At 45.6% G+C, this 13,376-nt stretch overlaps 2 protein-coding genes across 10 annotated transcripts in view; one reads left to right on the top strand and one right to left on the bottom strand.

Moving 5' to 3' along the window:
- The window catches only part of LOC140189264 (histone H2B-like), a 621,074-nt gene extending 615,613 nt beyond the window's left edge, over positions 1 to 5,461 (bottom strand). For 7 of the 9 annotated variants that reach the window (XR_011883492.1, XR_011883488.1, XR_011883485.1 and 4 more), the window contains exon 1: positions 5,321 to 5,461. The gene's annotated coding sequence lies outside the window, so the exon portion shown is untranslated. Of the gene's footprint in view, positions 1 to 1,303; positions 1,429 to 5,320 lie in introns of all 9 variants that reach the window. The other 2 variants (XM_072245957.1, XM_072245958.1) reach the window with 2 other exon arrangements.
- Positions 1 to 13,376, top strand: part of LOC140189259 (uncharacterized) — a 105,984-nt gene that overhangs the window by 36,281 nt on the left and 56,327 nt on the right. The window contains exon 2 of the mRNA XM_072245950.1: positions 605 to 612. Within this exon, the coding sequence (XP_072102051.1) occupies positions 605 to 612 (8 nt within the window). The remainder of the gene's footprint in view (positions 1 to 604; positions 613 to 13,376) is intronic.

The following is a 13,376-nucleotide window of genomic DNA, read 5'->3' as shown; positions in this document are numbered from 1 at the left end:
GGTAGGTTTACCTGCGTTAATTGCGGCGAGGAAGTATGTGTGTGAGGCCGGTGTTCTGTGCTCGGTGTCAGATGTTGAAAGTTCTGAAGTCTCCCAGCCTCCTGGATGGCAATATCCGCACACGGTCTGTTGAGCTGTGGCTCCTAAGGGACCGCGTTAGGGAACGGGAGTTGCAGCTCGTTGACCTTCGTCTGGTCAGGGACAGCGAGGAGGTAATAGAAGGGTGATCACACCGGGACCACAGCAGACAGACAAGTGGTTAACAGTCAGGAGAGGGAAGGGGAAGAGTCAGGTACCAGACAGTAGCCCTGTGGCTGTCCCCCTGAACAATAAGCACTCCTGTTTGAGTACTGTTGGGGGGGAGGGGGGATATAGCCTACCTGGGGGAAGCAACAGTGGCCGTGCCTCTGACACAGAGCCCAGCCCTGTGGCTCAGAAGGGTAGGGAAAGGAAGAGAAAGGCCGTAGTGATGGGGGACTCTTCAGTTAGGCACTCTGTGAATGCAGGAAAGAAACACGAATGATAGTTTGCCTCCCAGATGCCAGGGTCCGGGAAGTTTCAGATCGCGTCCAAAGTATCCTGCAGTGGAATGGAGAACAGCCAGAGGTCGTGGTGCATATTGGTACCACTGACATAGGTCGGAAAAGGGAAGAGGTCCTGAAAACAGACTACAGGGAGTTAGTAAGGAAGTTGAGAAGCAGGAGAGCAAAGGTAGTAATCTCGGGATTACTGCCTGTGCCACGTGACAGTGAGTATAGGAATAGAATGAGCTGGAGGATAAATGCGTGGCTGAGGGATTGAAGCAGGGGGCAGGGATTCAGATTTCTGGATCATTGGGACCTCTTTTGGGGCAGGTGTGACCTGTACAACAAGGACGAGTTGCACTTGAATCCCACGGGGACCAATATCTTGGCGGGGAGGTTTGCTACTGCGGAGAGTTTAAACTAGAACTGTTGGGGGGTGAGAAAGGAACTGAAGAGACTGGGGAAGAGGCGGTTGGCTTACAAATAGAGAAAGCTTGGAAGCTTGTGAGGGAGGACAGGCAAGTGATAGAGAAGGTATGTGCTCAGACCAACTTTCTCTCACTCTCCATTTTCTCCCTCTGTCCCTCTGAATATACCTCTTGCCCATCCTCTGGGTTCCCCTCCCCCGCTTGTCTTTCTTCCCAGACCTCCTGTCCCATGATCCTCTCGTATCCCCTTTTGCCTATCACCTGTCCAGCTCTTGGCTCTATCCCTCCCCCTCCTGTCTTCTCGTATCATTTTGGATCTCCCCCTCCCCCTCCAACTTTCAAATCCCTTACTCACTCTTCCTTCAGTTAGTCCTGACGAAGGGTCTCGGCCTGAAACGTCGACTGCACCTCTTCCTAAAGATGCTGCCTGGCCTGCTGCGTTCACCAGCAACTTTGATGTGTGGTTTGAGATGTGTCTATTTTAACGCAAGGAGTATTGTGAACAAAGCGGATGAGCTTAGAGCATGTATCACTACTTGGAGCTATGATGTGGTGGCCATTACAGAGACTTGGATGGCTCAGGGACAGGAATGGTTACTTCAAGTGCCGGGTTTTAGATGTTTCAGGAAGGACAGAGAGGAAGACAAAAGAGATGGGGCGTGGCAATGTTGATCACAGATAGTGTCATGCCTGCAGAAAAGGAGGACGTCATGCAGGGATTGTCTACAGAGTCTCTGTGGGTGAAGGTTAGGAACAGGAAGGGGTCAATTACTCTACTGGGTGGTTTTCATAGGCCACCCAATAGTAACAGGGATATCGAGGAGCAGATAGGGAAACAGATCCTGGAAACGAGTAATAACAACAGAGTTGTCATGGTAGGAGATTTTAATTTCCTAAATATCGATTGGCATCTCCCCCAAGCAAGGAGTTTAGATAGGGTGGAGTTTGTTAGGTGTGTTCAGGAAGGTTTCTTGACACAATGTGTAGATAAGCCGACAAGAGGAGAGACTGTACTTGATTTGGTACTGGGAAATGAACCTGGTCAGGTGTCAGTTCTCTCAGCGGCAGAGCATTTTAGAGATAGTGATCATAATTCTATTTCCTTTACAATAGCATTGGGAGAGATAGGAACAGACAAGTTAGAAAAGTGTTTAATTGGAGTAAGGGGAATTATGAGGCTATCAGGCAGAAACTTGGAAGCTTAAATTGGGAACAGATGTTCTCAGGGAAAGGTACAGAAGAAATGTGGCAAATGTTCAGGGGATATTCGTGTGAAGTTCTGCATAGGTACGTTCCAATGAGACAGGGAAGTTATGGTAGGGTACAGGAACTGTGGTGTACAAAGGCTGTAGTAAATCTAGTCAAGAAGAAAAGAAAAGCTTACAGAAGGTTAAGAGAGCTAGGTACTGTTAGAGATCTAGAAGATTGTCAGGCTAACAGGAAGGAGCTTAAGAAGGAAATTAGTAGAGCCAGAAGGGGCCATGAGAAGGCCTTGGCAGGCAGGATTAAGGAAAACCCCAAGGCACTCTACAAGTATGTGAAGAGCAAGAGGATAAGACATGAAAGAATAGGACCTATCAAGTGTGACAGTGGGAAAGTGTGTATGGAACCGGAGGAAATAGCAGAGGTACTTAATGAATACTTTACTTCAATATTCACTATAGAAAAGGATCTCGGTGATTGTAATGATGACTTGCAGCGGACTGAAAAGCTTGAGCATGTAGATATTAAGAAAGTGGATATGCTGGAGCTTTTGGAAAGCATCAGGTTGGATAAGAGGCCGGGACCAGAGGCTATGTACCCCAGGATACTGCGGGAGGCGAGGGAAGAGATTGCTGAGCCTCTGGCAATGATCTTTGCATCATCAATGGGGACAGGAGAGGTTCCGGAGGTTGTTCCCTCATTCAAGAAAGGGAGTAGAGATAGCTCCGGAAATTATAGACCAGTGAGCCTTACTTCAGTGGTTGATAAGCTGATGAAGAAGGTCGTGAGAGGCAGGATTTATGAACATTTGGAGAGGTATAATATGATTAGGAATAGTCAGCATAGCTTTGTCAAGGGCAGGTCGTGCCTTACGAGCCTGATTGAATTTTTTGCGGATGTGACTGAACACATTGATGAAGATAGAGCAGTAGATGTAGTGTATATGGATTTCAGCAAGGCATTTGATAAGGTACCCCATGCAAGGCTTATTGAGAAAGTAAGGAGGCATGGGATCCAAGGGGACAATGTTTTGCTGATCCAGAACTGGCTTGCCCACAGAAGGCAAAGAGTGGTTGTAAACGGGTCATATTCTGCATGGAGGTCGGTGACCAGTGGTGTGCCTCAGGGATCTGTTCTGGGACCCCTACTTTTTGTGATTTTTATAAATGACCTGGATGAGGAAGTGGAGGGATGGGTTAGTAAATTTGCTGATGACACAAAGGTTGAGGGTGTTGTGGATAGTGTGGAGGGCTGTCAAAGGTTACAGCGGGACACTGATAGGATGCAAAACTGGGCTGAGAAGTGGCAGGTGGAGTTCAACCCAGCTAAGTGTGAAGTGGTTCATTTTGGTAGGTCAAATATGATGACAGCATATAGTATTAATGGTAAGACCAAGGCAGTGTAGAGGACCAGAGGGATCTTGGGGTCAGAGTCCATAGGGCGTTCAAAGCAGCTGCGCAGGTTGACTATGTGGTAAAGAAGGCACACGGTTCATTGGCCTTCATCAACCGTGGAATTGAGGTAATGTTGCAGCTCGATAGGACCTTGGTCAGACCCACTTGTGTACTGTGCTCAGTTCTGGTCGCATCACTACAGGAAGGATGTGGAAACCACAGAAAGGTGCAGAGGAGAATTACAAGGATGTTACCTGGATTGGGGAGCATGTCTTATGAGAATAGGTTGAATGAACTCGGCCTTTTCTCCTTGGAGCGACAGAGGATGAGAGGTGACCTGATAGAGGTGTATAAGATGATGAGAGGTATTGACTGTGTGGGTAGTCAGAGGCTTTTTCCCCAGGGCTGAAATGGCTGCCACAAGAGGGCACAGGTTTAAGGTGCTTGGGAGATGTCAGGTTAAGTTGTTGTTTTTTTTTCTTTATTTTAAACGCAGAGAGTGGTGAGTGCATCGAATGGGCTGCCAGCAATAGTGGTGGAGGCCGATACGATAGGGTCTTTTAAGAGACATTTGGCTAGATACACGGAGCTTAGAAACATAGAGGGCTATGGGTAACCCTAGTAATTTTAAATTTACCTACATGTTTGGCACAACTTGTGGGCCGAAGGGCCTGCATTGTGCTGTAGGTTTTCTATGTTTCCCATCTCCCCAGAGGGAGGTTACAATCTGGAACACAGTCCGAAGGGGTGGTGCAGGCTGGTATTTAAGGACCATCTGGATGAGCATTTGAATCACCAAGGCAAGGTAGGAGACAGACCAAGTGCTGAGTTAGTGGGGACAGATTCTCAATGGTCACTATGGACATGCAGAAATCACTGACAGTGAAAGTGCAATGGAAACCTGAAACACTGAAATTCAGGATGGTCATACCTAAAACATTCAGTACCCAGTATGATGGGATTGTTGTTGTACAAAGGTATTAATCGCCACATACTGAACCAACCCCCTCAAAAGGCTACCAAAATGCTGCCATTCCCTGTGCACCAGTAACAATAGTCTTCTATGGGAATTTGGTGAAGTACTCTGGGTGATATTAGGAGAGATGGCTGACAACTTGGTCACAGTGGGAGGGTGCAAATATCTTCTCAGAGGATAAGGGGTTCAGTGGAACAAGCTCACAGCTCGCAGTGGAGGAGTGTTGTGGTCAGGGTTGTACAGGATAGAGACAGACCCTCTGGCCCATCACATTTATGGTCCCCATCATGCACAGCTATACTAATCCCACTTCCCTGCATTAGTTTCATATCCCTCTGGGCCTTGCTCACTGAAGTCCCTGTGCATGTGCCTCTAATATTGTTACACAGTTCCCTGTATGTGGCATCACAGGTAGACAGGGATGTGTGTTCTGCTTGCCTCGACAGTCAAAGAACTGCCTCTCATTAGAGTAGGACAAAACTGTTTAAAGACAGATTTAAAGGGGATCTGAAGGGTAAATATTTCACACAGAGAAAAGCTGTATTGTAAATCAGTACCAGAAGAGGTGTGCTGGAGGGCAGAAACTCCTCAGGAATCTGTGTGCATCCTGCCATGATTTAACCTCCCAAAATAGAGTCACTGGTCTATACAGAAATGAAACAGTCCCTTCGGTACAACTCATCCACGCCGACCAAGTTGTCGACCTGAACTCGGCCCATCTGCCTGCATTAGGCCCGTATCCCTCTCAACCTTTCCCATCCATGTGACTGTGCAAATATGTTTTAAGTATTGTACCTGAGGCAGAGAGCCGGTGCAGTGAGGCGCTGACGGACACTCCTGTTCCGCGGGCAGGAAGAGGAGAGGCCGAAACCCCAACAAGTGGAGACCGACTCCACCATCCCGGACCTACCGCCCACCACGGCCCGTTCCCCAGGAAACGACGTCGGTAAAGGTGGGGCTGTGTGACGTCATCGCGTCACGGGTCAACAATCACATCTGTCACGTGACATTGAGTCGGCGGCCGGGGAGGCGGGGCAGAGGGAGCTGTCAATCAGCAGAGCGGCTGAGAAACTTGCGACCATTGTAAACAATGGGGAGAGTGGGAGATTTCCCGGAGTAGTGTTCATATTATAATTTGGCTGTTCGATCTAATAAATATTTAATGTTTGTATTTTGTATATTTTTGTGTGGATAATCTTTTTATAATTTTGGATAAAATATGTTGGAACTAGATCACTGAAAAAAGAACGTCACGGAAAAATATTGCCAAAGCCAAAATTTTAATCCAAAGTAAGTTGTTATCACTCTGCGCATATATCACCATATAGTTCAAAGTTCAAATTAAAGTTTATTCTCACAGTACATACATCTCACCACAGACAACCCAGAGGTTCTTTTTCTGCGGACATTCTTAGCAAGTCTGTAGAACGGTAACTGTGAACTGTAAATATGAGGAACTATAAACTGTAAACAAATTGTGTAAATGCAGAGAAATAAATAGCAATAAATAACAAGCATGAAATAACGATATAACAGTGGTGACATGAGTGTTTTGTTCAGGACACTGCTGGATTGAGGGGTAGTAACTGTTCTTGAACCAGGTGATGCGAGTCCTGAGGTACCTGTACCTTCTACCTGATGGCAGCAGTGAGAAAAGAGCATTGCCTGGGTGGTGAGGATCTTTGCTGATGGACACTGCTTTCCTACGGCGATGTTTCATGTCGATGTGCTCAGTGGTTGTGAGGGATTTACCTGTGATATACTGGGCCGAATCCACTACCCTTTGTGGGATTTTCCACTCAAAGGCATTGGTGTTCCTATACCAGGCCGTAATGCAGCCAGTCAGCACATCTTCCACCACACATTTATATAAGTTTGCCAAGGTTTTCAATGACATGCTGAACCTCTGCAGAGTCCTGAGGAAGTAGAAACGCTGTTGTGCTTCCTTCCCAATTATATTTATATGATGGGTCCAGGACAGATCCTCTGAGTGAGTGACACACAGGAATTTAAAGTTACTGACCCTCCCCACCTCTGATCATCCTTTGATTACTAGCTCATGGACCTTTGGCTTCTCCCTCCTAAAGTCTACAATCCGTCCCTTGGTCTTACTGACATTGAGTGAGGGGTCATTGTTATTACACCACTCAGCGAAGTTTTCAATCTCCCTCCTGTTTGCTGATTCATCACCACCTTTGAATGTGGTGTAATCAGCAAACTTGTATATGGTGTTGGAGCTGTACTCAGCTACACAGTCATAGGTCGAAAGCAAGTAGAGCTGGGGGCTAAGCACACTTCCTTGTGGTGCTCCTGTGCTGGTAGAGATTGTGGAGAAGCTGTTTTTGCTAATCTGAACTGACTTGGATCTGAGGAAATCCAGGATCCAATTGCACAAGGGGGTATTGAGGCCCAGGTCTGAGAGCTTACTGATCAGTTTTGAGGGGATGACAGTGTTAAATGCTGAGCTGTAATCAATAAAGGGAATCCAGATGTTTGCATCTTTGCTGTCCAGATGTTCAAGAGTTATGTGAAGAGCGAACGAGACAGTATCTGCTGTTGCTTCGGTAGGTGAATTGGAGAGGATCCAAGTCACCATTCAGACAAGAGCTGATATGCTTCAACACCAGCCTCTCAAAACACTTCATCACTGTGGATGTAAGTGCCACTGGGCAATAGTCATTTAAACAGGTTACCACACTCCTGTTGGGCACTGAAGCTTCCTTGCTGCAGGTGGGTACCACACACTGCCAGATCGAGAGGTTGAAGATATCCGTGAATACACCAGCCAGCTGGTCAGCACAGGTCTTCAGTACTCGGCCAGCTACTCCATCCAGACCGGATGCTTTCCTTGGATTCACTCTCTTGAAGGCAGCCTGCACGTCATCTTCAGATACTGAGACCAAATGACCATCGGGAGACACGGGGGTGCACGATGGTTCCTCCCTCTTCTAGTGGACAAAGTGAGCATAGAAGGCATTGAGCTCGTCTGGAAGCGAAGCTCTGCTGTCCCCTTTGACCACAAGATTTCCCTTTGCAGGAGGTTGTGACATTCAAACCCTGCGGTGGCTGTCAAGCATCTCTCTTTTATTCCAGTCTAGTCCGGAATCTCCACGTTGCTGAGAGATGGTTTCCGGAGATCATACCTGCACCTCGTGTAGCATTCCTGATCTCCAGACGTGAATGCCTCTGACCTGGCGCTCAGCAGGTTCCGGATCTCATTGCTCATCCAGGCCTACTGATTTGGGAAAACCCGGAATGATTTTGTGGGGACACACGCCTCCACAGCTGTTTCAGTAAAGTCTGTAGTGACCCCGGTGTCGTCCTTCAGGTCCTGAGATGAGTTCTTGAACATGGCTCAGCCTGTTGACTCAAGGCAATCCTGTAACCGTTCCTCTGCCTCCCAACACCACCCCTCGGTTATCTGGATCTCTGAAGCCTTGTTCCTTTGGCTCTGTCTGTGTGCAGGTAGGACGAGTACAGCCAAATGATCCAACTTAACGAATCGTGGTCTTGGGAGCAAACGATAGACATTCCTTATCGTAGTGTAGCAGTGGTCTCTTGTGTTGGGACATCTGGCACAACAGGTTACTACTTTCAGATTCATTTTCTTTCAGGTATTTACAGGGAAATGAAGATAGTGGAATTTAGAAAACTATAAACAGCAAAGACTGACAGACAACCAATGTGCAAAAGAAGACAGATCATGCAATTACTAAAACATAAATATTACTGTGCAATTCAGTTGTGGAGTACTTGAAAGTGAGTCTGCAGGTTATGGAATCAGTTCAGTGAAGATACCTTCCCCATTTCAAGAGCATGACTGGGATAGGATAACAACTCTTCCTGTACCTGTTGGTGTGGGACCTAAGGCTCCTGTACGTCCTTCCCGATGGCAGCAGTCGAAGAGAGCATGAGGTGGCTGAAGGATGTTGTTGAAGATGGATGCAGCTTTCTTGTAGAAGTGCTGCTTGTAAATGTACTGAATGATGGAGAGGGCTTTGCCTGTGATAAACTGGATGCATCCACCAGTTAGAAACATGGAAAACCTGCAGCACAATACAGGCCCTTCGGCCCACGATGCCGTGCCAAACCTGTACCTATTTTAGAAATTACCTGGCATTACCCAGAGCTCTTTGTTTTTCTAAGCTCCATGTACCTATCCAGGAGTCTCTGAAAACACTCTATTGTATCCGCCTCCACTACCTTTGCCGGTAGCCTATTTCACGCACTCACCATGCTCTGTGTAAAAAAAAACTTACACCTGACATCTCCACAAAGATCTTGTAGACATTTTCCTTTCCATTCCTGATCATTGTGTTTCCATATCAGGCTGTGATGAAACCAGTCAGGTTGCTCTCCACTCTGCATCTATATATGTCACAGTTTTAGGTGTCACGCTGATTACACGCATGTAGAGTCAATGCCACACCTTCTTTATAATGACACTTACTGCTAGTCCCAGGACAGACCCTCTGAAATGATAATGCTCAGAAATTTAATGTTACTGACTCTCTCCTCCTCCAGTCCCTGATGATGACTGGTTCAAGGACGTCCAGTTTCCTGTCCCTGTGGTCAGTGATCAGCTCTTTGGTTTTGCTGATATTGAGTGAGAGGTTGTCGTTGTGGCACCATTCAACCAGATCGTCCATCTCCCTACCGAGGGCAAATGTGTCACCACCTTTGATTCATCCAACAACTGTGGTGTCATCTGCAAACTTAAATATGTCACTGGAGTTGCACATAGCCACACAATCACAGGTATAAAGTGCGCAGAGTAGTGGACCAAGCACAACCTTGTGGTGCACCAGTGCTGATGGTGATTGTGGAGGAGATGTTGTTGACTTTGAATGCAAAGTCTTCACCGTGAAGGGAAATAGAAATTACAACTGAGGGAGAAGATTACATTAAAATCAGCAAAATATAAGAATGAAAATTAGTTACTTTTCTCACAGAAATGTGAAAACAGGGGGCCCACTTGTCCATGCTGACATTTGTCAGTCCACAAGGAGTATTGTGAGCAATGCTGGGCCCTTTATCCTAGGAATGATGTGTTTGCATCAGAGAGAGTCCAGAGCAGGTTGACGAGAATGACCCCGGGAATGAAAAGGTTAACATATTAGGAGCATTTGATGCCTCTGGGCCTGTACTTGCTGGAGTTCATAAGAATGAGGAGAGAGTGACATTATAACCACTTGAGTGAACGTGGAGTGGATGTTTCCTGTAGTGGGTTAGTCCAGCACCAGATGGCACACACTCAGAACAGAAGGATGTCTCTTCAGAAAAGAGATAAGAAGACATTTCTTTAGCCAGAGGGTGATGTAGAAGTTCACACCCTCCCTCCCCCACAATATCCCAGCTGTCAGACCTGTGTCCAATCACGTCACCTGTATCTACCCCTTTGTAGACTCCTCACCGCTCTTCACAACTCAGTTCCCATCAGTGTTTGTGATCAGCAAGTTCAGAGATCACGGTTGGCTCTCATTTTCCCCAACCTCCTGCGATGCAGCGGCATATCAAACGTGTCCTGGACATCTCGGTTCAGTGCGTCCCTGGGTCCCTTTACCCACAGTTGGTGTTACTGCTCCAAACACTGGAATGTGTTTGTTAAACATAGAATCACTTTCACCAGACTCTGTTGACTTTGCCTGATGGTTTTGTAAGCTGGCAATAATTTCCTGCTTTGTTACAGCTCCAAATGTTTTCCTGGTACAAGTGGTGAACACTCAGGTCTGGAGTTTCCTGTCTTCTGCTTTTGCTTCAGACTACAGAATCTGCAGTTTTTATTGTAATTTTTTACTTCTCTATTTACTTATTTTTCTCCAATTTGGAGCAAAGGAGTTACACAAAGTGGTCTTCCCTACAGACACAGACTGGTTTTGAACCCTGTCGTTGTTTCCGTCTCCTATCCTGTCTGGATTTTAGTCTCCGATATTCCAGCACTTGGGTCCTGACCATCCTCACCCAGGTCTGCCGTCACTGATGAAGTTTATTGATACGGTTCATATAGAAACATAGAAAATAGGTGCAGGAGTAGGCCATTCGGCCCTTCAAGCCTACACCGCCATTTATTATGATCATGGCTGATCATCCAACTCAGAACCCCGCCCCAGCCTTCCCTCCATACCCCCTGATCCCTGTAGCCACAAGGGCCATATCTAACTCCCTCTTAAATATAGCCAATGAACTGGCCTCAACTGTTTCCTGTGGCAGAGAATTCCACAGATTCACCACTCTCTGTGTGAAGAAGTTTTTCCTAATCTCGGTCTTAAAAGGCTTCCCCTCTATCCTCAAACTGTGGCCTCTCGTTCTGGACTTCCCCAACATCGGGAACAATCTTCCTGCATCTAGCCTGTCCAATCCCTTTAGGATCTTATACGTTTCAATCAGATCCCCCCTCAATCTTCTAAATTCCAACGAGTACAAGCCCAGTTCATCCAGTCTTTCTTCATATGAAAGTCCTGCCATCCCAGGAATCAATCTGGTGAACCTTCTTTGTACTCTCTCTATGGCAAGGATGTCTTTCCTCAGATTAGGGGACCAAAAATATAGGCCATAGTCAGGCCATTTGGCAAATTGGATCCAGAACTGGCTTTGCAATAGGAGACAGAGTGATGGCAGAGAGTAGTTTTGTGATCAGATGCTGGTGACAAGTGTTGTTCCACATGGATCTGTTCTGTGACCCTTGCTGTTTGTGATACAACTGAGTGATCTGGGAGTGGATGTAGGAACCATGAGCAGTAAATTCACACTGACTGTTGGATGATGGAGTTTTTGCTGGTGTGGATGGTCATCTTTGGCTAAAGTGTGACATCGACGTGTTGATGAAATGAGCTGAGAGCAAAACAAGTAAATCAGTTTGTGTGAGAATTGGGATTTCCCATCAAACAACCCCAAAACTCCCACGGGGGAGATCAGAGGGATAATGTGTGTCAACACAACAGTGTAATGAAGAGAAAGCGACAGCCCTTTCCTCTTCCAGGTTCGTGAGTCTTAAAAGAGCCTTTTGTTGTGTTTGCTGCCGAGGCCAGGCTGAGGCTCGCATCATGTGGATGCGGGAAGCCAAGTGAATATCTTTGGGCACAAGGGTGACTCGCTTGGTGTGGATGGTGCAAAGAGCCCGACCAGGTAAACCTCGTTAATCTCCTCCAGGCCTTTGATGGCTGAGCTCTGGAAGCATAGATCGGTTTTGAAGTTCTGCCTGATCTTCTGCACCAGATGCTGGAAGGGAAGTTTGCAAATGAGCAGCTCGGTGGATTTCTAGTAGCATTGGTTCCTCCTCAGAGTCACGGTGATGGGTCGATAGCTCCCCAAGCATACCCACACAGACACCCATGGATATTCAGTGCTCCTTTACATTTATCAATTATTTACAGAGTCACGGTGATGGGTCGATAGCTCCCCAAGCATACCCACACAGACACCCAGGGATATTCAGTGCTCCTTTACATTTATCAATTATTTACAGAGTCACGGTGATGGGTCGATAGCTCCCCAAGCATACCCACACAGACACCCAGGGATATTCAGTGCTCCTTTACATTTATCAATTATTTACAGAGTCACGGTGATGGGTCGATAGCTCCCCAAGCATACCCACACAGACACCCAGGGATATTCAGTGCTCCTTTACATTTATCAATTATTTTACTGATATGGTGCTTCCATGTCGGCTTATAATCCAGCCACATGCCATAAAATCTTACCACTAACACTTATTCAAGAGTTTGACCATATAATTTCAAATTAATTGCTATTGAGAATGATATGGATCAATAAAGAGGTCTATTGATTATCTTTGTAAAACACAAAGTGTATTTTAGCTACTGAAAGCTTAAAACCCTCTCGATATTCCCATTGTTTGACCTTATTAATCACGAATCACATTCTATATACAATTGAATTGAATTTTATACCTCTGATCCATAAATCTGCACCATCTGCAAAAAGTCATTTCCCCACCCCAGTACCTATCTCAGAAAAAATATCATTGGTCATAATATTAAACAATAAAGGGCTACAAATACTGTCTTATGGGGTCCCATTCTCCAACACATAGAAGCCCAATATACCTTACGCATCTTTAACTGCCTGGAGCATACAAATAAAAAACTCAGAAAAAAATAATGTAGCCTTCTTCTCACTCCACATTTCTATAATTTAATCCTTTCATAATATATATGTTTCTTTTCAATACAAAAATACTGCAATTACAACTTCTTTATTTACCTGTGCTTTCCCAATATCATCTTCCAAACATAAAACTGAATCCAATGTCATTCTACACTTTCAAAATCCACGCTGATAAAATGCTACATCACCTCTCTTTTCCAAAATATAATTCAACAACTCTATTACCATACGTTCCATAAGTTTACCGAAATGAGATGGGATGTTATTGATATTGGTCTATAATTAGAAGGATCCTATGGGGATTTCCAGTTTTCAGAACAGGCACTACCATTTTCTATGAGGAGGAAATATGGTCTAAACTCCAAATATGATTCCAAATTGTTAATATTATCTCAAGAGTTGTAAGCTATATGTTTAAACATACAATAACATATATCATCCTTTCCTACAGCCATCTGACTTGCACTGTTAATAGCTTTCTTACATTCACACAAATAAACTCTACATAACTAATACTATCATTGTTACAGCTGGCTTTCAACACATCAGTGTATTCATTTAAAACCTCTTATCTCCCTCCTGTACACTGATTCATCACCACCTTCGATACAGCCCACAACAGTGGTGTCATCAGCAAACTTGTATATGGTGTTGGAGGTGTACTCAGACACACAGTCATAGGTGTAAAGTGAGTAGAGCTGGGGGCTAAGCACACTTCCTT

Source organism: Mobula birostris, chromosome 28 (assembly GCF_030028105.1).
Source record: "Mobula birostris isolate sMobBir1 chromosome 28, sMobBir1.hap1, whole genome shotgun sequence".
NCBI classification, from domain to species: domain Eukaryota; kingdom Metazoa; phylum Chordata; class Chondrichthyes; order Myliobatiformes; family Myliobatidae; genus Mobula; species Mobula birostris.
This window is presented reverse-complemented; position numbering and strand designations above follow the sequence as displayed.